The 23,018-nt window shown below is 37.9% G+C and overlaps 1 protein-coding gene across 1 annotated transcript in view; it reads left to right on the top strand.

The window, feature by feature from the left end:
* The first annotated feature begins 2,130 nt into the window (after window positions 1-2,130).
* The window catches only part of cpne9 (copine family member IX), a 142,492-nt gene continuing 121,604 nt past the window's right edge, over window positions 2,131-23,018 (top strand). Inside the window, exons 1-2 of the mRNA XM_028453402.1 lie at window positions 2,131-2,210; window positions 10,069-10,109. Coding sequence (XP_028309203.1) covers window positions 2,131-2,210; window positions 10,069-10,109 — 121 coding nt within the window. The remainder of the gene's footprint in view (window positions 2,211-10,068; window positions 10,110-23,018) is intronic.

Here is a 23,018-nt window from a genome sequence, read left to right as displayed (position 1 = left end):
CAAGACACTGAAAGCAGATCTCGACGCGAAGTGGTGTGGGTCAAGATCTCCTCTGCTCTGACTGCAGCTGGGAGTGCTGGGTGACGCTCCTGTGAGACTGACGGGGGAGGCGCTCACGGCAGCACCCACTGCTCGTTGAGGACAGTAATTCCTAGCAATATGTGCTTTCACGTCACGTCAGAGTCTGAAAAACATCAAAAAAGTCTCAAATAACACCGGGAAAAGTAGCTAGATTTGTAGCTAGTAGCTTTTGACAAAAACAGTCGCCAAGAAGATCTGAAAAGTCACCAGATATAGCGAGAAAGTCGCCAAGTTGGCAACACTGACTCCCATAGGGTTAGTACACGAAGGCGGCACCCTTTCCGCGCATGGGCGTTGTTCCAGCGCCTCTAATTGACACGCCCCCAGCGTCTCGGAGCGTCAAAAAAGTGCTTGTTTTTTTATGATTTTGAGACCCAATTTTATTTACTTAGCAAATGTTTTCATTTTTGACTCAGTGGTCACTGACACGTTTCTGTGGTGTGAAAAACTCAAAACACCGCTGTACACGGACTTTAAATGTCTTTTTTCATTGACGATATACATCTTTAACACTGACCAAAATGCCTAAACACAAAGAAAGTAATAATGTCAAGCTTAAAAATATAGCAGAAATACACAGACCCAAACATGACATGGTAAAATAAAAATGAAATAAAATTGTTGCATTTTACGAATGTCCAATTGAAAGTTTCTGAAAGGATATGGAACATTTTTTTAGGTTTGACAGTTACAGTAAATCTGACAGCAAATTATATAATTTTGTTCTACAAAAACAAAAACAAAAAGCTACAACAAACAATTAATCTGATGATTTTACTTGGTAAATTCCAGATCCATAAGTCTAAATTCCAGAAAACTAACCCACTCATCATTCAGCATTGAGTGTAAATATTACATAGAATCCATATAATTAATCAATAAGATAAAGTATATTCACACATTCAATTTGATAAAAGATTTATTGAAAGATTAGAATTCTGACTGCTTTGTAACCTCTTTAATCTAGACTGATCTACCTTATTTTTATTTCCTTTATACAACTTTTTTTTTTCTTCTTTCTATAGTGTTGACTATGGTGTCATGTTCTATGGCATAAAGTTAATGTATTTGAAGGGCTTCAAAAAAATAAATGAATCTGTCCCCCACCCAATTAAAATATTTATTTTTTTCCAGAATAGTCTTTTAGTTGGGTAACCACAGGTGCAAGGAAAGTGGATGGTCTATAGATGTAGGAGGTGAAGTAGGAAGGTGGTTGAGTTATTGCACAATGTGATTTATTTTTTAGGTTGACAAATTGTTATATCATGATTTTATTTGGTGTCAATGTCATTAATCATTAATAACACTCTGTAAGAAAACAACAATTCTTTATTGCAATATACCTTTTAAAGCTATAGGGAGTCATTGCAATAGAGTCAAAGAGCCAAATGAGGCTCCAGAGTCGCAGGTTGCAGACCCCTGTTCTATGCACTTATTATTATTATTATTATTTTATTTTATTTTTTTTACTGAGAAGCATGAATGTACTGTACTGTGCATAACATTCAATTAAAAAAACAAAAAAACAAAAACAAAAAAAACAGATTGACTCGTTTTGAAGGGCTGATAACAATAAGTCTGTGTTCCATTTACAGGTTAAGCACCAGAACAAAGTCTATTATCTTCTCTGGACTTTGTTTAATTATTCGTTACATCCATAATAAGAAAGTAGTCCATGGTTCCAGCCTGAAAAGGGAATATTATTGGGTTGGATAATTTTGTCATGCACACAGGTAAATGGCTGGAGGAGATCATTGCTATGACAGGTGTTTGTCCGGTTGGCTGCGCTCTGCTTCCCCTTCCCTTCCGCTGACCGTGAACGCACCGCACCGTGAGGATGAATGAAGTTCTTCCAACTTTCACCGCCTCTCTCTCTCCCTCCCTCCCCGCGCTGCCTCTCCGTGCTCCGCTCCACAACCAAACAGCCTCCGAGCATCCTTCCTACTATGGATCTACCGCGATCACAGTCTTCCACTGAGTGATCGCAGCTGTTTTCCTCTCGTCTCCCGTTCCTGACTTGGTGGATGTTGATCTGCGCGGTGGGTCGAGATGATGGCATCAATCGGGGATTTCGACCCTCTCAACACCAGAGTCCCAGCCACTAAAATAGAAGTTACTGTGTCGTGCAGGTAAACACTTAAATAGCTTCCTGTTTCTGCATGTGGAATGTGATTTTCTTCACTTTTATTAAAACATTTCTGCCGTAAAATTTAAATGTACCTCCCAGCAGAAAGATGATTATCTGTCAAGTTTTTTTTTTTTTTTTTTGATTATGTTTTTTTTTTTTTTTTTGAGAAAACGACCAACCTCCAACAACATTACAGGTATATCCAAATAATTCCAACAGGTCCTAATGCAGGCTACCTATGACAGATTCTAGTATTTTTGGCGTTGATAGGTGTAGATCTCAGTTCTATTTTTAGATCCAACACTGTTTGTTCTCCTCTTCATGACCTTTTCCTTTCCGAAGCCCTTTCCTCATGATGGAAGGGGTTAATCTTATCAGCTGCCTCCGGTCAACATCAAACCTCTAGTAGACTGTTCCATACATCACCACTGACATTCACACAAATAATAGTGATTCATTTTTATGTAAAAAAAAAAAAAAAAAAAAACTATTGACAACCTTAAGCAGCAATGTGCATAAACTGTACTGACAGAACTCAAGGCTATGCATTGAGATCTGATGTCTAACCCTTGAACATGGCACATGTGTGTGCTGTTTGGGGTCTGACTTATAGCTGAAGGGGATGGAGTGACCCACCAAGCAGAAAGCTCAGAGAGACTGACAGGATGCCTTCCTGCCTGATTGCTTGGTGGTGGGTTTACTGTCTTTCAAATCCTTTCCTGAATAATGAATAACTGAAAAATCAGCCAGACTTCAAGCGGCTGCACACCTAAGGTTGAAAAACCATCTGAGATTAGGAAAGAAAGGAAAGTCGCTTTCTAGACTAATCTGTATTATGCCCCTCTTTCCATTTAGGTTTTTCTAGGACGACAGTTTTCAGTTGTGTCTGAGCAACCTCTTCATTCTTTTTCATTCTGTACAAAAGCTGCACGTCTAAGTATGCACACAGCCTCAGCTTAGGAACCTTTGGGAGCCGATTCATAATTGATGCACACATTTCTTAAATCCCACATTATTTGTAGTCAGGCTGAAATTCAGAAAAAAAATGAAATACGACGTGTATTGGAATGTAAAGAAGAAAAATCCTTTCACTAATGATAATAATAATAATAAAATATCAATGTTAATTTATGTAAATCCTTAAAGTATTACGTTTGACTAATTTTAGATCTCATCAGTGGTTTTCTGATAAATATTTAGTCACTGAGTCTTCTTAACAAGTTATTTCATTTTTTAAACCCAGATTTTTAAATGATTATTATTGCTTTTTATATTATTATTATATTATTATATTATTATATGAGGAGCCCTTGTACGTGTTATAATAAATGCAGATGTATTAAGAATACCTTCAGGCTTGTACACACCATTGTGTGCAATGAAGACATGATGAACCGATCTGTCGAGCCCATCCCCATCTTTTAGCATGTACAGTGTGTTGCCACCAACAACCATGGTCGCCTGCTGGGGGGGGGAATCCCCCCTCTCCCTGTATAGTGTATCGATACACTCTTGTTTCCTGTGAGCTACGGTCACATTGACTTAATGCAGTCATTGTGACATTACAATAGTATGAGATCGTCAACACATTTACACATGGGATGAAACTGGTTTATTTAGGTTCACGTAACAGGAAATACAGTCAGCTATGAGAAACATAACATTTGCTGTGATGGATGAACAGCCAGTCACACACTTTGCCTATAAACGACTGCTTGGTACCAAATTGAAGAAACATTTGAAACCCTTGATTTTTGATATCTTTTGAAATTATTCAGGCTTTCATGGGTGCTCCAGTCTGAACTGATACACTTTGTAAATAAATAAATAAATAAATAAATAATAATAATCCAGTTTATTTAAAAACACTTTTTAAGAAACTCAAAGACACTTTACAAGTTAAAACAACAATAGCAAAAACAGTGATTAAAAGAAAGAAAAGTAAATCAGAAAAAAGAAAGAACATCAATAAAAAGAAAGGCAGGAAACAGGTGTGAATGAGTGGATGGTTAAATGTTAAAAGCTGAGTGAAACAGGTGAGTTTTCAGAAGTGATTCGAAAGATGGGAGGTTGGTGCAGTTATGAATATGACTTGGGAGGGAGTTCCAGAGGGTAGGGCCAGCGACAGAGGGTTAATCCTAAATCAGACTACTCTAATGTGAAAGATATTCTTCAGGAAAAATGACCACAAAAGTGCTTCTTTATTTAAAGTGAGAGTGAATGTGTGTCAGATGGATGCAAGAATAACACACAAACCTACATTTTAGGATTGCATTACACAACAAAGTTTTGTATTTTTTGTATTTCCCCCCCAAAAAATATATTATATATAATCAGATTAATACTGTCCAACAAAAATTATTAAGGTTCTTTAAATTTCTTTGAACTCACAATTACCCACGTCTTTTTTTCTGATGAAGGGATTTGTAATTTTACACAGTGTAGAACAGCAGTAAATTAATATTTTACTAATTGATTAATCTTTCCATTTTTTTTTTTTTTACCTGATTAATTAGTCAATCATACTAGAGAAATCACACATTTTGCCGTCTTGATGCTTCTAGATATTCTAATTCTAAAACTAACAGATTTATGTGACACAAAAATTGTTGGAAGCCCCTTTTTTTTTAACACAAAAAATTCAATCAATCAATCAATCAATCAATCAATCAATCAATCTTTATTCATATAGTGCAAATTACAACAAAGATAATCTTATAGCGCTATCAAAATATAAAATTCATAATTATAAGGTAAAAACCCAACAAAATCCATATGAACAAGCTGTTAGATTAAGATTAAAGATTAAATCGGGGCTTTCGCCTTTAATTGGCCATGTAATGTTACTACATTAATGGAATTTGTCCTCTGCATTTAACCCATCCCTGAGGAGCAGTGGGCCTGGGGAGCAGTTCGGGGTTTAGGGACTTGCTCAACATCCCACAGTGATGGCCCAGGTGAGGCTTGAACCGGCAACCCTCCGATTACAAGCCCAGCGTCCTTAACCACTAGACTGGTTGGGGTTAGTGGAAAGAAGGACGAACAGAACAGGATAGAGATATAGAACATCATATAGAGTCCAGGCTAGTTGAGCCGTGAACCACAGATCAGGAACTGCCATCATCAGCTTCACGACACCTGAAACGGAGAAGAGAGAGAAGGGCGAGGAGAAGGCACTGACTGCAGAAAAACATGATACACTTTTAGCAGGTCAGCCTGCCTTGATCCCTTGGGCCTCACTCCCTGTCGCCTGGGCAACACTTGTTATAAAGGTGACAAATCTCTTCCCGTTTGTTGGTAAGCTAATAGCGACTCCAAGGTCTGTAACCGTTTACAGACAAGCCGTTTTAGTGGTTAGTTTAAGTTAAGATTCTGTAAATCATTACCAGTTACATCAGAATTAAAAATTGTTCCCGTTTATTAAACCAGTAATGCGACCGTTGACGGATGAGCCCATGTCCTCTTTCGTGGTTAAAAGTTTCGTAATGATACTTTAAAAGTAAAACATAACAACAGAAATTTGACATTTTGTCGCCGTGACAATGTCCAATGCTTGTAGCTACTGTATATTTTAACCAATATTTCAACACTTTCTGATAAACACCGATTTAGATTGAACATGTTTTGCTGAGAAAATAAACCTTACCCGCCTGTACTGTAGATTGAGTCAAACAAAGTCTAGAGCAGATCAGCCAAGTTAATTCTAGAGCGATTGTTTTTGGTCGGACTCAGAGCCCTTCCAATCGAAGCCGATAGCACTTCTGGTGCACAGCGAACACAAACACTCTCCACTGGGAGCAAACAGGAAGTGTCGAAGTCGACGTTGAGTGCACGTCAATGTGGGCGGACAGGAGTCGGCTACGGCATGAAACAAAACAACGAAAGCGCAACCATTTGTTGCTGCTCCATTGTTGAATGTTGTGAAGGAATATTCTGCTGAAAGAAGTCTCTACCCCAGTAACCACAACCCCAGCTCATGCAACTGCATCAGAGGTTGTTTGGAGCGGATCAAGAAGACTGCTGTGAATATAAACCAAGTCAAATCAAGGTGATATAATTATCGCTGTTTCGGCCCTAGTCCAGGACTATCCTGGTGTGAAAGCAGCCTTAGACACTCGCTGTCTTTTTGTTTTTGGTAAACCTTTGCAGCTAATTTTGCCATGCTTTGCTAACTGCAATGCTTCTTTTGATAACTGTGGTAACAGTTAGTAGAAATAAGGGCAGCAGTGCCTCAAGAAAATCAATCCGGGCAGAGCGCAGTGCATCACAAATGCATCCACTCATTTTTTTAATACGTTAAGTTGATTTAATCGATGAATCATTTCAGAGGAGATGAAATTTTCTTTGTTAACGTTGACAGTTCAACACATGAGGAAAGAACCAAGCTGAAATTGAAAGCATTTCACTGGGGTCAACTGGTAAAGAGAGATGTTCGAATTGCAACTGTTGTTCAGTACCTGACTCTGTCTGTTTATGTGCTAATTTGTCCTTGGGCAAAACACGAGGAGGAGAATGAGCACCTTTCATGTCTGCTGTGTTGTCACTGGTGGCGTTGTGGGGAACACGTGAAAGAATATAGTAATTTAAGTAGTGACACATTAGTAACATAGCACTTTGCTGTATAAAACCTTGAGAATGGATAGGCTATAGATAGCTGTATACTTTATGAAACATATTAGTGTTTTATGATAAACATCGATGCAGCAATAAAACCCATAAAAGTATAGACTGGATCTCCATCTGCTTTTATAGCATGTCAAGGTTTCATATTACATACAGTTATTGCTAAAGAAGGACAGACCGTATCTATTTGTTGACTTAGTGACTTTAACTTTTAGCAGTTTATTTCCCCAAAATAGAAAATAAAAGCATCACAGGTATTCAGTTTCCATAGCATCTAACACTCATTGATGCACATTGGAAGTGAAGGCCAACTGATGACATAATGCAGCTCAAAGTGTCGACAAAGTTGTGGCTGGTTTTGATGGAATGGTCTCAGAATATTTTTTTTTTACAGTTTGTTGAGCACAAAGATTCATAGCTGCAGATCAGTCAGGATTAGGGTTTCCACCCATCCCAGAGAAAGCGAAATTGTCCTTTATTTGACCATTAAATGTTGCATTCCATTACAAACCAATATGGGGCACGATTTGTTCTGTATTTTAATATATGTCAAAAACACGTTTGTCCCACACTAATTATGACACTAATGAAGAAAATAAAACACGGGAAATGCTGAGGCCAGTAGACTTTTCGTGGCTGGATACGTAGGAATCCCGTATCTACCAGCATGTGCTGCTGTTATGGTTGCTTAGCAACACATGTCGCACAGCGATACTTTTAAAAAATGTCCACTACACCCGTCCCCGAATGCGTCCTGCAAAAGTACAGACGCGAGTGTGAAAAGGTCCATCCTTGGATTGACAGCGTTAGTGGAGGTGATTACAAGGCAAACTGTAAAACGTGTTGGTGAGTCAGAATCACAGTTCTCTCCTGAGGCTGATTATGTTATGAATGATTCAGTTTCCTATCTGGCTGTGTTTTTGCCAGAAGATGTCAGTGCACGGACAGAGCTTATTTTAGCAATTGTGACAATTGTGGTTTGATTGTTTAGGATGTAGAGGTTTTTAATTTCAAATGAACGATTGTTTATTTAATACACAGTAATATTAGCCAATATAAATATGTTATGGCCATATAAAGAACAAATCATAGTTATTAACTAAACAAATAATAAATATTGTTAAAAGAAAATGTTCCATTTTCTATACAGTATGTTAGCGATGGGTAACATTTTCAGTCGACCGACATTATCGGCCAATATTTGCCATAAAATGTAATATTGGTTGATGACAGTATCCTATTGGATTTTACAGCGATATTGAAAAAGTGATGTGTTGTTGTTTGAGACATTTAACAAAGAATATGGCACTTTTTCCATTACTGAAGTTGAATAAGTATTGTTATTTGGGGGTTTGTATATATTGGCATCGGTTAATATCGTAAATTTGGTAATGGACAATATTGGCATTTTTGATCTTCAAAAAGCTAATATTGAACATCCCTAGTATATACACATTCTTTATCAAAATGTCTTTAAAGCTTTCTGTGTATTCTAAGTCCATATTTCTGAGTAATAAAATTTTAAGTGTTTTCTTGACCACCCCTTTTACTAAAACACAACACTGCTGGGGGCATGAGTCGGGTCCGTGTGGGTCCCTGCCTATAGGCGCTGCCTTATGCATCCTTTTTTTTTCTTTTTTAAAAGGTGGCAATTCTAGTCAGGATGCTCATGCTTACATCTGCTTTCCCCCAATTACCACTGAATGTGTAACGGCTGCAGCTCTGCTCTGGCACAGCGGTAGAGCCGGTACGTTTCCATTCTAGTCAATGTGTCACTTTCCACCACCTGTGAATGCGCTGCATCAGAGCCCCGAACAGAGACTGGCAGTTCGGAGGTCTCAGCAACGCATATGTAGAGATTCTATTTTGGCCGGACGCCGGCGCACGGCACATAAATGTAGCAGAGATCAGCTCGTGCTGGACAGGAAGGCGTGCATACACAAAATGTAAAATCTGGTTTATTTTCAAAATAAAATACTCCTTGTTCAACACGGATCGTATTTCGAACTATCCATCCATTTTCCAACCTGTTTGCTCCTATTTAGGGTTGCTAGGCTGGGCGACACCCTGAACAGGGTGGCTTTGGGTTGTATTTCACGTATAAATATTTGCACTTACCCATTGTTGAATTACAATAATCTCCACAAAATCAGAAGATCTACAGGGCAAGACGGATTTGATTGATTTCCTGCTGCTCCTCTCGAAGGACATAACAAACTGTTTATATGGTTTTGTGGTCTTTATTAGACTACAACTCGCTATATCATGCGATTACGCATAAATTAACGAGATATCCTGAGTCTTTGCGATTCCCACTGTCCAACGAAGCCGCAAACGTGCACATCACAAACACATTGATGGAAGGTGTAGCATGGGGAAGTTCTGCAGCGGAGCCGTTCAGTAACCGTCACGCATCCAATGAAAAATCTGGTGTTACTACTACAAGTGACAATGGCGGGGGTCGCTAAGAAAGCAGCAGGATGCACAAGAAGGAAGGAAAGACTACACTGTGATGCTGTAAAACAATGGAAAACCAGTTGTGCAGATGTCTCGTTTTGTAAATACACACCATGAGTTTACATTAAATAATGACCATATCTCAATCTAATTCAACACCTTTATGTAGGCTTCACTTGTTGATGTACAACACATGTTGGTTTTGCTCATGTGCTATAACAGAAACCACAAAAAACCTTTTCTTAGGTCTAGTTGAGTTCAGGGTTCAGTCCAGAACATACACACATACACACTGTGAGGTATTTTTACTAATAGTTGTTGAATGCATATCTGAAGGCTTTCGCTACTTCTACAATAAATAAAGCTCTGCCACACTTTTCTCAAGTGTGTAATCCCATCAAACTAAATCTCTTCCTCTCACTAACTCTTCATCTCTCATTCAAGCTCAATGGTCGATGTGAGTTTTTTAGAGGTAACTAAATTTGAAGTCTCCTGTGGGTTTTATTGCAGAGAAAGGGTTTCTGATCATTAGTAAGGCAAGGCAAAGTATATTTTTTGTATAGCGCATTTCATACACAGGGTAATTTAATCTACCACAGGATGGTTAGGGCAAGTCATTTTTCAGAGCCCAGCTGAACAAATCAGTTCAATTTGAACAAATTCAAAGGGAACATGGGAACAAAATAGATTAAACAGGGATTTTCTATGCACTATTAAACTGAAACAATGAAGAGAGCTGTGGGAATATATTTTCACCTGCTCTTATCCTGTTTCCACAGGAGCCTCCTGGAAGTGGATACTTTCTCCAAATTGGATCCTGGTATGTACCAACATTATAAACACAAAAGTTCTTAATTCTTTACCTTGACTTTTACTTTCCCGCGATCTGTACAAGCTATGTCCTTTTCCATGCAATTTCACAACAGTGCTAATGGTGCTCACCATCCGATTGCTCTAGCCATAGTAAATAACCTTAAAGGTCAGAGCTCTCAATGGGTGACAACATGGCTAATGTAATACAAAAGTGAGGACGGAAGATAGAGGACAAAGACATGACAAGAGGGTCGGAAAAGTGAAGGTTGAACACAGGTGGGGGTGATAGCCCAGTCGAGCCTCAGCATGTTGGCAGTTGAGGTGTGAGGAAAGACGAGAATTAAAAGGAAGAGGCTGTCAAAGTTGACAAGGTTGAACATATGAAAAATTTATCAAAAGCAAGCTCTATTAAACCTTTTGTAACTGCACTCTCTGGCTGCTGACGTCAGGGGTCACAAGGTCATTGGTGATAAACCCGAGATTCAAGGGCTTCTTATTAGACTTGTTCTGAGAGTGCACCTGTTCGTTGGAAGTAAGTTACAGCAAATTAGTCATTTTTACCTTGTTTGTTGCTGTTCCCTGATGGCTCTGCGTTGGGTCTTGTCAACATTAGATGGTGAAAGGTTCCTGTATTGAAGGATTTTCTTCAAAAACAAATCATAAGGTGAGAGGAAGGAATGATGAACATGCAACCTTCATGTTTGCTGCGTCGTAGCACCATGACTTGTTGCGAGCCTAGGATTGACATCACTCGTCGAGCTGCAGGAGAAGGAATGTTACCAAGCCCATCCCCTGCTTCGGTGTATTGATGAGATCTGAAATGAAAAAAAATAAGCACACACATTTAATTACTCCTAAAAAATTGTAATGTAACATTTGTGAGTGAACCATAAAGGCTGCATTTTTGTATAAAGTGATGGTTTCCAGTTTTTACAGAACAAAGCTGAGTCTAACTGTGAATTAATTGTATCTAAAGTATGAATTTAGACTATAATTGAATAATTAGCTGTCTAGACACAAAAGTGACTCCCAGTGTGCGTGTGTATGAAAAATTGATTGCTATAGCTGACATTAGCAGACTGTGAAAACATTGTGCCTCTGTATATGATACGGATACAGAGGTTAAGCAGCAAGTTTAACAATCTTATAACTTAAGATGGATACAACACAACAATTCTCGTCAGCTTAAAAAAAGCCTAGAAATTAAATCAAACAACATTACTCTACTGTCACACAACACGGATTTAAACAAGGAAATGATCAATTATTGCATGAATTCAATGTGATGCAAATAGCAAAACAACTCAGGGACTTTATACTGTAACCAGCCAAAACATTGAGACAGCTTAAACTTCATGTTTACACTGATGAATATCCCTTTTATTTTCACGGTATCATACGGGTGTAACACTAACCCCACACAAGACATACATAGATGGTGCAAAAAGATTGCACTTCTTATAGTGTTTATACTCAGACAACAAGGCAGACATGGTGAAAAAAGTTGAATATCCCATAATGTGTACCCTTAGTGTGAGGGATTCATGAGGCAACAAAGAAATGAAAAATTTAAGCTTTGAAGTGTTAGAAATATGAAAAATGGCCGAGCGGACAGATTTGAATGAATCTGACAAGGGCTAAATATGACGGCTAGACGCTGGCATTGAAATACCGCATTTTTTTTTGGATGTGCCCAGTCGGCATGGTCGGTACTTATTAAAAGTGAAGTAAAGATGGTGGACTAACAGGTAACAGAATTCTGACTCTAACATACTAATTGCAGAGGAAGCTAATTCTATAATCTAGTATTATAGATTTTAAACATTCCATGTATTTGACACTTCCACTTCACTGTTCATTCATGTTGACCTTGCAGGGGTCTGCTGGAGTTTATTCCAACTCATATGGTGTGCAAGGTTGAGTCAACACCCTGGACAGGACAGTATGTCACAGGGCCAACACAGACTAACACATTCACACACCTGATTCCGAGAATCCAGTTAATGTATAATACATGCTTTAGGACTGTGGGAAGAAGCAGAAGTACTCATAGAAAACCGATGCTCTCAAAGGGAGAACATGCAAACTTCACACAGAGGTCCCAGATGACAACCTGCCTGGAAATCAAACCCAAGATTTTCTTGCTGTTAGGCAGACAGAAGTACTAACCACTTGAATATTTATTTATGATATTAGTAAAATATGGAAGACCCTAAACAATTAAACTGAATGCATGTTGTAAAAGAAATATTTTTAAATATATGATACATTCCTAATGTTTAGCTCAAGTTTCTGATTAGTTAAGACTTAAACAAAATTGTAGTTGGCATTTTCTTTAATTAACTCCACAGGCATCAGTCAATACACAATAGTGATAGTTTTACTATCACTATTGTGTATCACTGTCATTGTTCTTAGTACATTAACAGCCGTCGGTATTCCAATGCATTTTAATGAGATTTGGTTTGCTAAATCACTGAAGCAGGGTAAAACATTCTGACACAGACAACATGCAAACAGCAGAGGCCGTGCTTCGCTAGGATGCGGTCACTGCATTCATCACAAGGTGATTGATAAAAACGCACAACACAGAAAAAAACATGCAACACAACAAAGAGTAGAATAGAATGCTTTTATTGTTACTAGTGCAGTGCCAACTGATGACATCATCACTGTAGAGGTAGGACTGATGACCTCATCACTATGCCCGTCGACTCAGGAGGTGGGGCGTCGGGGTGGGGCGTCCAAACCAATCCGACGTTGCACACCCTTGAATCAAGCAGCAGCCATGTTGAAACTCTCAGGTCAGTCTGATCCTGATCCGCAGAGATATTTGAGGAACACAGACACACATGCACGCACGCACGCACGCACGCACACACACACACACACAGACAGACAGACACATTCCTTGCTTTTATAGAGAATGATTATACACAAGGTACAGCAAAATGAAGAGAACTCTTGCACGATACAGAGAAAATAAAAAGACAGATAGATAAGTGTATTTACAAGAGGATCCACTAAGATAAAATAAACAAATACATAGTGAGAACAACGAACATAAATATATTGCACAATTACAAATTGTCTGAATTGACTGAACACCTCTTATGTGTTCAGTAACCGTATTGCATCTACGACCACTCACACTACATTAAAGAACCAAAGATAATAATAGTACCAGGAGACAGAAGAAGCTAAATAATCTACCACACAACTTAAGTGTACATACATTTCCTCTATTTTACAATGTAATGGCTACATTGGCTAGTGTATACATTTGTTCATCTATAACCTGCTGTGTTTTTAGTATGTATCGATGGAATGCCATTTTTCTGTCTATCGTTACACTGTTGGTTATTTTTGGTGCCTTTTCGGGTATTTTAGGTGAATCATGCTAACAGGAGTCTTGACCTATATCCATGTAAACGTGTGTAACCAATTGCCCGTTGGGCTTAAAGCTGCAGTATTATGTAGTATATAATGCTGACAGTTAGTCCTGAGCAAGCAACTTTTCCCATCTGTTCTATATTGGGTTACTGTTGGTTGGATGGATGTTTTAAACTCCTGTGAGTGGAAAATAGTCAGTTTAGCTGATTGTTGAAGTGAGTCTGTGCTTGTGAAATAGACAACCTGGTAAATAGGTTTATGCCTTACTTTTTTGTATGGATGGGTTTTATCCCACTTTAGCAGGTAAGAGAGAAATGATTGCATAGACTTGCAACACACTAGAATCCATTTTTCAGTCTTGGTTTAAATAGTAAAGCTTACATTGTGAATATAATAAGTTCAAACTGATTAAAAAATACTTTAAGAATAAATTGACTTTAGCTTCCAGTTTAAATGACTCTCTTCTGCATACACGTCTTCATTCCTCTCGTATTTCTGACACCAAAATGTTACACAAACAAGTTGTTGCACTTGAGCAGAACAGCAGTACTACATTTGAGAGCTAATAAGGCGCGACACTGTCAGACAAAACCAGAGCCCAGATCGACCCAGACGGCCGAACATTAAATGAGTTTTGAATATCGCAGCTGGTAAGCACAGCTGTCTAAGTCCTGGTCCCAGGGCTTTTGGGTGATAATGTGCCTGTGACTCATTACAGATTTGCAGGCTGGAAAATACGCAGCACAGATCTTTCTTTTATTACAACAAGGGGAGATGCGGAAACGACAGAGTTCAGAAAGGTATTATATTTGTCTGTTGGGATGAAGAGACGTGTAGGTTTTAACTAAAAACAGACTTTTTTCTAATTTTACAGGGTTATGAATTTTATTCTTCCTTTGTGTTGTCATGAAAACAAATTAAAGGAGACTTTGTGGATATGTGTTTTTTAAGTTTCACATCATTCCTCGGACTGCTATAAGCAGGGATTTAAGCACTGGTTTACTTATTGCGCACAGAAAGGTTGACAAATATTAAATCTTGTGATCTGGGAACAACAGGAGGCAATATCTTCGGGTTTTTATGAGTAATCTTTTTGTTCTTTCCTTGCAATAATATCCATGATTGCAGGTTGAAAACATACAAGCATCAATTGTGCTTATCACTCGTAGCTTCAACAACCCAAGGATGCACTGTGGTTGGTCTGCATCCTGTGAAGCATCGTCTGTCTTTTTAGATGTTGCTGTCATGCTACTGACAGCAGTGATATAGCTGTACAGGTGCTTTTATTTTTCTATGTTATTGCCTTGAGAAGAGGGCAATCGTGTGTTACGTCTGGCTCCCAGTATTCTTACTAAGTTAGTCTTTAGCCAACCTTTATTAAAGATGTTTCGCCCTCAATTTGTGACACATCAAAAGGTGATTCATTTAAAAACAGATGAGAATCAAGCATTCATCACTCATGCCTTATAGTTATAATTTTGATCATACCTGTCAAGTTTTGGATTTGAAAATAAGGGAAATTTTCTGGCGCCCACTACGAGCCGTTCCACCCGCCCAACCAAGCTCCAGTATCTCTTATTATTTAAGATAGGTGTACAAGAAACCTAAAATACCCACTTGTCAACCACTTACTACTGTAAATACAATTATGTGATTAGAATTTGGTAGGTCGACCTTTATTAACATTGAAATGCTGTGAACATTCCTACTAGGGCTGGGCATACTCAAATATTTATGCTATTCCAAATTGTTTGGAAAATGCAACAAATATTAAAAAATAACTTAATAACGCAGTTTTGTTTTTTGCCTCTAGCGGGCATGGTGTTGACTCTACCCAGCAGCACATATGCACATATTCGGAACGGGGGGAGGGAGATGACCTTTCCGCTGATCCAAGCACTTTTGGAAACACTATTGACGATGGAGCCACTTTTACACTGCTCTCTCCGATAGGGTAAGGGTTAATACACGGAGGCGGTGCCCTTCCTGCACGTGGGCGTGGTTCCAGCGCCTCTAACTGACACGTACCCAGCATTTAAGAGCTGAGAGACGTGCTTGTTCTTCTATAATTTTGAGACCTAAATTCATATACTTCGCAATTTTTTTTTCATCTTTCAGATTTGGCTCAGTGGTCAATGACACATGTTTATGTGGTGTGACAAACTCATAACACAAATTTATTTCTGCTTTACACAGACTTCAATGATGATGATGGTAATTTAAACAAAAACATAAATAACATAATAAATATTTTTGACAAAAGTCTAAATATCACACATTCAGTAGACTGGGAATGACAGATGTTTCAATTAGGGATTCACGCAGGGGAGGGACCACCATTTGTGCAATATGTGTTAGTGGAAAAGGCGAATAGACATATTCTTAAAATACAGAAAACAAATATTAATGTAAGCAGTAGGAACACATTATTTAAGACCGTCTGTGAGAAAGTCAATGAAGGAAAGCAAAACAAAACAGAAGATAAAATTACATAAATAAAATCAACAACAAAGAGAAAGAATGATCACAAAAAAATGTTTCAACAATTTTAAATGCATTTATTTATTCAAGAAATGTTGATCGAGCAGATTTTTCCTCTTTTTTTGGCAATTCTCCTCCTGTCATTAATGCCTGCAGCCATAGTGTCTGACAGTTGACACCGACCTGTCAAACGTACTCAATAAATTTGCTTAACAGGCCTTGCTATTCAGTTGCATTTTCATTATGTCACATCGCTTGTGCTAAATTACGGAGGCCCAGACATGACATGATAAAAAAATAGTAATTTGTGGCCATAAAATACTAATTCATAGTCACGAAATACCAAGTTGTGTGCACGAAATACTAATTCGTGGCCACAAAATACTACGTTCCTGGTAGTTAGCGACTTGTTGCTCTAGCAACGGCACATGCAGTCAACCGTTAAAAGTGTTAATAAGTCAGTGTATGTAGCTCTGTGTGTACAGACGCATCACATGGACAACACCGGACTTTTTGATGCAAAGTAAACTCATTGTGGCTGTTGTAAACAGGAAATGACGTGTTTTTGCACGTTTGTGTTGCTTGTTCATATTTTATAATTTACAATCTGTACTATAATTTGATGAAACAATGAACATGTGTGTTTTTTATTTAAATCACACAGTGGCAATAAAGCTTGTTTACCAAGAGAACCTTGCAACCTTGTATTCTTCTTTATTTTTAAAAAACTTTATGACGTGTTTTAGTTTATCATCCTCGTTTATCCAAGTCATTGTTGTGTACTTTACCTACATGGCGTCGTATAAATGGGTATATGAACATGAATGATGGTGTTGGTCAGAGGGGCCATCAACATGAATTGGCAGTCACACATCTGTCAGTTATTATTAATTTGAGTCATGAGCTATTTTGGAGGAGGAGTATGGTATAGGAATGTTCTGGAGGTAAAAAGAGTGTCAGACAGAGTGATGAGTTTGAAGCTAGAAATTGAAGGTGTGATGCTCAATGTTGTTCGTGGTTATTGCCCCACAGGTAGGGTGTGAGCTAGAAGAGAAGGAGAAATTCTGGCGTTAGTTAAATGAAGTGATTGGTGCAGATTTTAATGGACATGAACAACAAGTGATGTGGTAGGCGGGAGCATAGCCAGACAGCATAGGATAGTGGTGTGTAGGATGACTCTGGTAGTGAGGAAGACGAAGAGGACAAAAGCAGAGCAGAGGAACAAGTGGTGGAAGCTGAAAAATGAAGAGTGTTGCGTGGTTTTCAGGGAGGGGGTGAGGCAGGCTCTATGTGGTCAGGAGGTATTTCCAGAAGACTGAGCAACTGCAGCTATTGTGATCAGGGAGACTCGTAGGAGAGTGCTCTGTGTCTCATCTGGAAGGAAAGTGGAAACAGAGACTTCTTGGTGGAACGAGGAAACGGAGAAAGATGGTAGCTATGAAGAAGTGGGACACTGAGAGGACGCGTGTGCAAGCAGGCTGGAATGGGTAGAGGAAAGTGCAGGTTTGATGTGAGGTAAGAGAGTATCAGCGAGAATGACAGGACAGGTGTGCAAAACAGCACCAGCCATGTTGTATGGTTTAGAATCAGTGGCACTGAGGAAAAGACAGGAGGCAGAGCTGGAAGGAGCAGAGATGAAGATGTTGAGGTTCTCTTTGGGAGCGCTGTGGACAGATAGGATCAGGAATGAGTCCTTCAGAGAGACGGCACATGTTAGATGTTTTGGAGATAAAGTCAGAGAGGCCCAACTGAGATGGTTTGGACATGTATAGAGGAATAAGGATGCTGAGGTTGGGACTGTTAGGCAGGAGGGCTAGAGATGCAGAAGATCAGAGTTGGGGTCAATTACATTTTTTAAATTACAATTATGTCTTCAATTATCCATGTTCCATTACAACTCAATTCCGATTACGTTGACCTGCCTTTTTTCCAATTACATTTACAATTACATATTATTATTATTATCCCCTGAAAGTCAAATACAATTCATCACTATTACTAAGCCTTTAATAAATAAGTGCATAAAATGTAACCTTCCTCTCATTGTAGCTTTCTGTTAGCACCTCTTATGATCTCTTAGTCATGTCAGCTGTAAAATACACTGTGGCTCAGTGGTAGAGTGGTTTGTTCAATAACTGAAGGGTCTGAGGTCCAAATCCAGCTGGATATCATTGTTGTTGTGTCCTTGGGTAAGGCACTTTACCCACATTGCCGAGTATATGAATGTGGTATGTGAGTAAGTGTTGGATGGTGGTCGGAGGGGCAGCACTGTGTGTGTAGAGTGAAAGACTATTGCACATCAATATAAAGTGCTTTGATTGTCTATGATAAAGTGCTATATAAAAACCAATGCATTATTATTTATTATTACTAAAACAATGATTTATCCTCAAATCAATGAATTTATTGGTATTAATATTTTTGGTGTGAGAGTCTAAGCCTCTTTTTTGTGTCAGTATAACCCTCCATTTCAAATTATTTTTAAATAGTAAAATGATCCTCAAGAGAAACAACAGGCAAACATGATTTTTTAATAATTGTTAACTAAGTATATAACAAGGGATTTGTGTTGACATTGTAACTGACAGTTTCTATCGAATGTTCATGTCGATTACACTTACAAAGTAAATGATTGCAACTCAATTACAATTAAATTACAATTACAACAGCAACATGTTTTTTTCAATTACCATTACAAGCATAGTTACTTCATAATTGTAATTAATTACCATCATGCAATTACAATTATAATTGACCCCAGCCCTGCAGAGGATAGGGATAGATTTCCTGTGCCATAAGGAAAAGAATAATTTGAATTAGTTCTGGTGGTGATAGGAAGATGCTGCTGGTGAGCGTTTTGTGTGTGTCACGTACATTGTATGAGACATAATGAGCTGATTGGTAGCTGTACAGTCACTGATAGCAAAAGGAGTTTAAACAATAGTTGTTCATTCGGCAGCTCTCTGCCTGTGCGTTTCTATATGACACGAGCCATGATAATTACATTTTGTTCCATTTCCAGAAAAAGAATAGAACCCGTGGAAAAATTAATATATTAATGACATTCCTTTCTAAACCCTGGGGCTATTAATGTATGTTTTCCCCTGCTACAGAAGTCACAGATGTTCAGGTGACTTTGGTTCCAGTCAGGAGGTTGAATGGATCCTATATAGACATATGTTAATCTGGTCAAGAACATGCTTTCAAGTGTGATATAACATTTGTTCTGACCTATTTTTAACTGTTATTACTGCATAGCTAAGGAGAGACAGTCAGAGGGAGAGTGGAAGTAAAAGACTGAAAATTGAAAGTAGCTCTTGACATTTCAGAAATATTAATAGAAGATTTTATTTTCCCGTTGTTAAAAAAGTGTGTTTTAGGGGAACGAATATTAAGCCAAGTAAGAATAATTCAGTGGGTACAAATCTTTCAATGCACATAATTATTTTAAAAAATCTGTACCTGTTGCCCTCTATAGAGAAAATGTGACAAAATGAAGCCATTTATGTGCAACACTACATGTGAAATACATTTTTTCTACCTAAATTACTATCATTTACTCAGTCCTTTCCTGTTACCTTGAATCTGAACACCATGGTGCAAAGCTTTCAGCAGCTTGTTACCTTTCATTTCAGCTTCTTGGGTAAATTACTCAAAAATAGAACAGGATTTTCAGATCAACTCTTGCACAGCTGATTTACCAAATGGTGAGCTAAATGACAGTACTGACGCAGATCAAAGACATTATAATGATCATATGACTCACCCTGAAAATGCACGAAATCACAGAATACGTCAGAAAACACAAAGAGAACTTGAGAGACACTGTTATTTGCAAGTGTGTCCTTGTCTTTGATGATCTTATTCATTGGTGAGTGGGGCCTGATGACAGGATGCGCTGAAGGGTCACCATCTAATTCCTTATTGTTTGACGTAAACAGGAAGCAGGAAGGGTGATCTCAAAGGCAGATTAGCTATTTTTCTTTTCTTCTATCTTTTTCAAAGCAGTAGCTAAAGGGTGCTACATTTGTGCTGAAGGGAGATCGTGATTCTGGCCTGTTTTTTTTGTTTTTTGTTTTTTGTCTTGGCTCAAGCCTGCTGCTGCAATAACTTTCCAACAGTAATCATCAGTAAGCATTTATTGGGCACCTATGAAAACACGAACTGCAAATGATAATTGCTGCTAACTGATAAATACATTACCATACTAAAATGCTAATATCTTGCATTCTAAAAAGTATTGCTCCCTGGGATTGTTTGCAACAGTAGCTGAGTTTTTGTTACAGATTTTTGCAAAATAAATGTGATATTTCTAAATATCAACAAAGTACAATTGCTCTTTGAATGTGTTTCCATTGAAGGTTGTTTTGGGCAGCAGCCTCGCAGCTCCTGTGAAATCTCATGTCGCGAGACTTTGCCACAGGAAGATGGACGCTCCAAACTTCCTTATAACACTCCGTATTCCTTTGTTGTTTCATGTCTAATGTAGGTATAGGTATGTCATGTTCTGTGACGTGTATTTACGGAAAAGTTGTTTCTATTGCGCTTTTGCAACACATTTCAATATTGAAACGTCTGAAAGCATCAAAACTTTTTAGCGATATTTTAGTGTTTTTTTGAAATTCAGGTGTTTCCATTACCAAATTTTATTGTGCTATTTAGATTTTGCACATTTCCAAGGTTAACGGAAATGTAGCTTCTGCCTTGAAGTTAAGAGATTATGGGTTTGGTCAGTGTCGTAGTCCACTGAATAATAATAATTGTGCAGTAGATAGGGCTCCGCAATGTAAACCAAAAGTCATTATTTTTTATCCATGGGACATTATTTGTAAGTTCTGATGTGTGGTTTTCTAGATGATAGGGCCGCTCAATTAATCGAAATTCGATTACAATTTTGATTATTACATCCAACAAATACAAAAATAACATAATCAAACAATAAATAAATGAATAAATAAATAAATAAAACAAACCCACTATTTTGGACATCTACAAATAATAAAGCTTGGCACACATGTTATTAATACTAACTTTGAGGTGTTTAATCCATGCACATGCAATATGTTCAGGAAGGATTTTCTATTATAGACCTGTTACGGCTGTGATTAAATGCAGGATGCTATATTGTGGGACAAGATATGGCAATTATAAAATGTCACAAAATGTATCGCTAAGGAGTTTAGAAAATAAAAGGTTGTTTTCATTTTATTATATTCCGATTGACTGAAAAGGTCAAACCCAGACTAAGTATAAAAGCATGTCTACCGTTAAAGATAACAATTGGTTATTTTTCGAACTGCATTTCTTTTCCTTTCTAAAAATATCAGATTGTATAATTATCGCGAGCCCTTTATTGTCTATCGTATCGTATGGTGTATCGTCCCACACCTAGCTATGATGGTTTCAGCACCCAATGACTCTGATCAATAGTAGTACACAATAGAAGGATGACACCGCTAATGATGCCAAAGCTGACACCATTTACTGTATATCCGTTGAATTTATATAGTCTATAATGCATTTTTTGGTCGTTTTTAAGTTGAGTTTCCTCCGCATGTTATCATTTAGATGCATTTTCTTTGAAGTGTTAAAGAGGTGGTGGGAAAATGTGATTGCGTCCCTTTTAAATGAATATTTAACAGTGATATGAATGTGCTCAGCTGCTCTCCTTTTCCAGGTGCGATTGCAAAACTTTTTCTCCTTAATATAAGATGCATTTACATAAAATTATCTACAAATGCTTGTGAGGCTACTGGTGGGATTTCATCTATGGTCTCCCTACCAATGACCTATATGCCCTAAACCGCTATAGTACAGTCAACAGTTCTCATAATATAAGGATGAAATGGATAAGCAAATATTTATATATATGAATGTTTTTTTTTTCTCTAATCAATCAATTTGAAAATAAACTTTGGGCTACATATTAGGAACCAACAAAACAACCAAACTATACAATCAACATAAAATCTATATGCACATATGGGATATAAGCTGCTGGGCATCCCTCTGCTCTGTTGTTTCAATGCTAATACATCCCTAAATTGTGCGGAAGCTTGTGAGAACGCCTGACAGAAAAAACAGACACTCATATCTAGGTCAGATCCAATCTATGTGCATTTACTTTTTCTTCCATTGCCTATGTGGGTTTTCTCCTGGGATTTATTTCCATCTTCTGTCAAAAAAAGAATAAATTCATAGATAAAGCTAAATTGGCTGTACATTTCCAGGGTGAAGGCTGACAATTAGTCCCACAGCGTGTTAGCCCTGTCATGAAATATTGACCATTCACTCTATGATGGTTGGCAAAGGCTGCAGATCACAGCGACCATTGGTATTCCTAAAGCTGATAGAAATTAATTATTAAACTTTGTTACATCATTTTCAGCTCTTATTGATCACCACCACTTTATTACTAAGGCGCTGACTGTGTGCACTACTACGTTTAACAAAAAATATTAATGCAACTGTTTTTGCTCCTATTTATCATGAGCCGACCTCAAAGATCTACAACTTTTTCAATGTACATTACATGCCTATTTCTCTCAAATATTGTTGTCAAATGGGTCAAAATCCATGTTAATGAACACTTTTCCTGTGCTGAGATAAACCATCCACCTCACAGGTGTGGCTTCTCAAGATGCTGATTAAGACAGCATGATTATTGGCTGCACAGGTTTGCCTTTAGGCTGGCCATTGTTCAACCTGAAATAAAAAAATAAAAAATAAAAAAACACAGCAGCAATGTGATTTAACGGTAGAAAAATCCAGAGTACACCAAGTAAAACTCAGGCAAAACATGCAATTAAATCGATGGGTTGACACCAAAGTGCCACTGACTAAACCATAGTGCTGTATAATCTGTTTTAAACCTTTGTGGTGAGTTTCTTCATAGTGGTACTGGAGAGTATGGTAAGGGATATAAGAGAAGAAAAATTAAGTTGAGATATTTTTCGCAGTCACTTTGGACTACTGTGCACTACTTTCCTTAATTTAATCGGTGTGCATCCTGCACTACAACGCTGGCTAACTTCTTTCCGAG

The sequence above is a fragment of the Gouania willdenowi genome, chromosome 7 (assembly GCF_900634775.1).
Source record: "Gouania willdenowi chromosome 7, fGouWil2.1, whole genome shotgun sequence".
In the NCBI taxonomy this organism is placed as follows: Eukaryota; Metazoa; Chordata; class Actinopteri; order Blenniiformes; family Gobiesocidae; genus Gouania; species Gouania willdenowi.
This window is presented reverse-complemented; position numbering and strand designations above follow the sequence as displayed.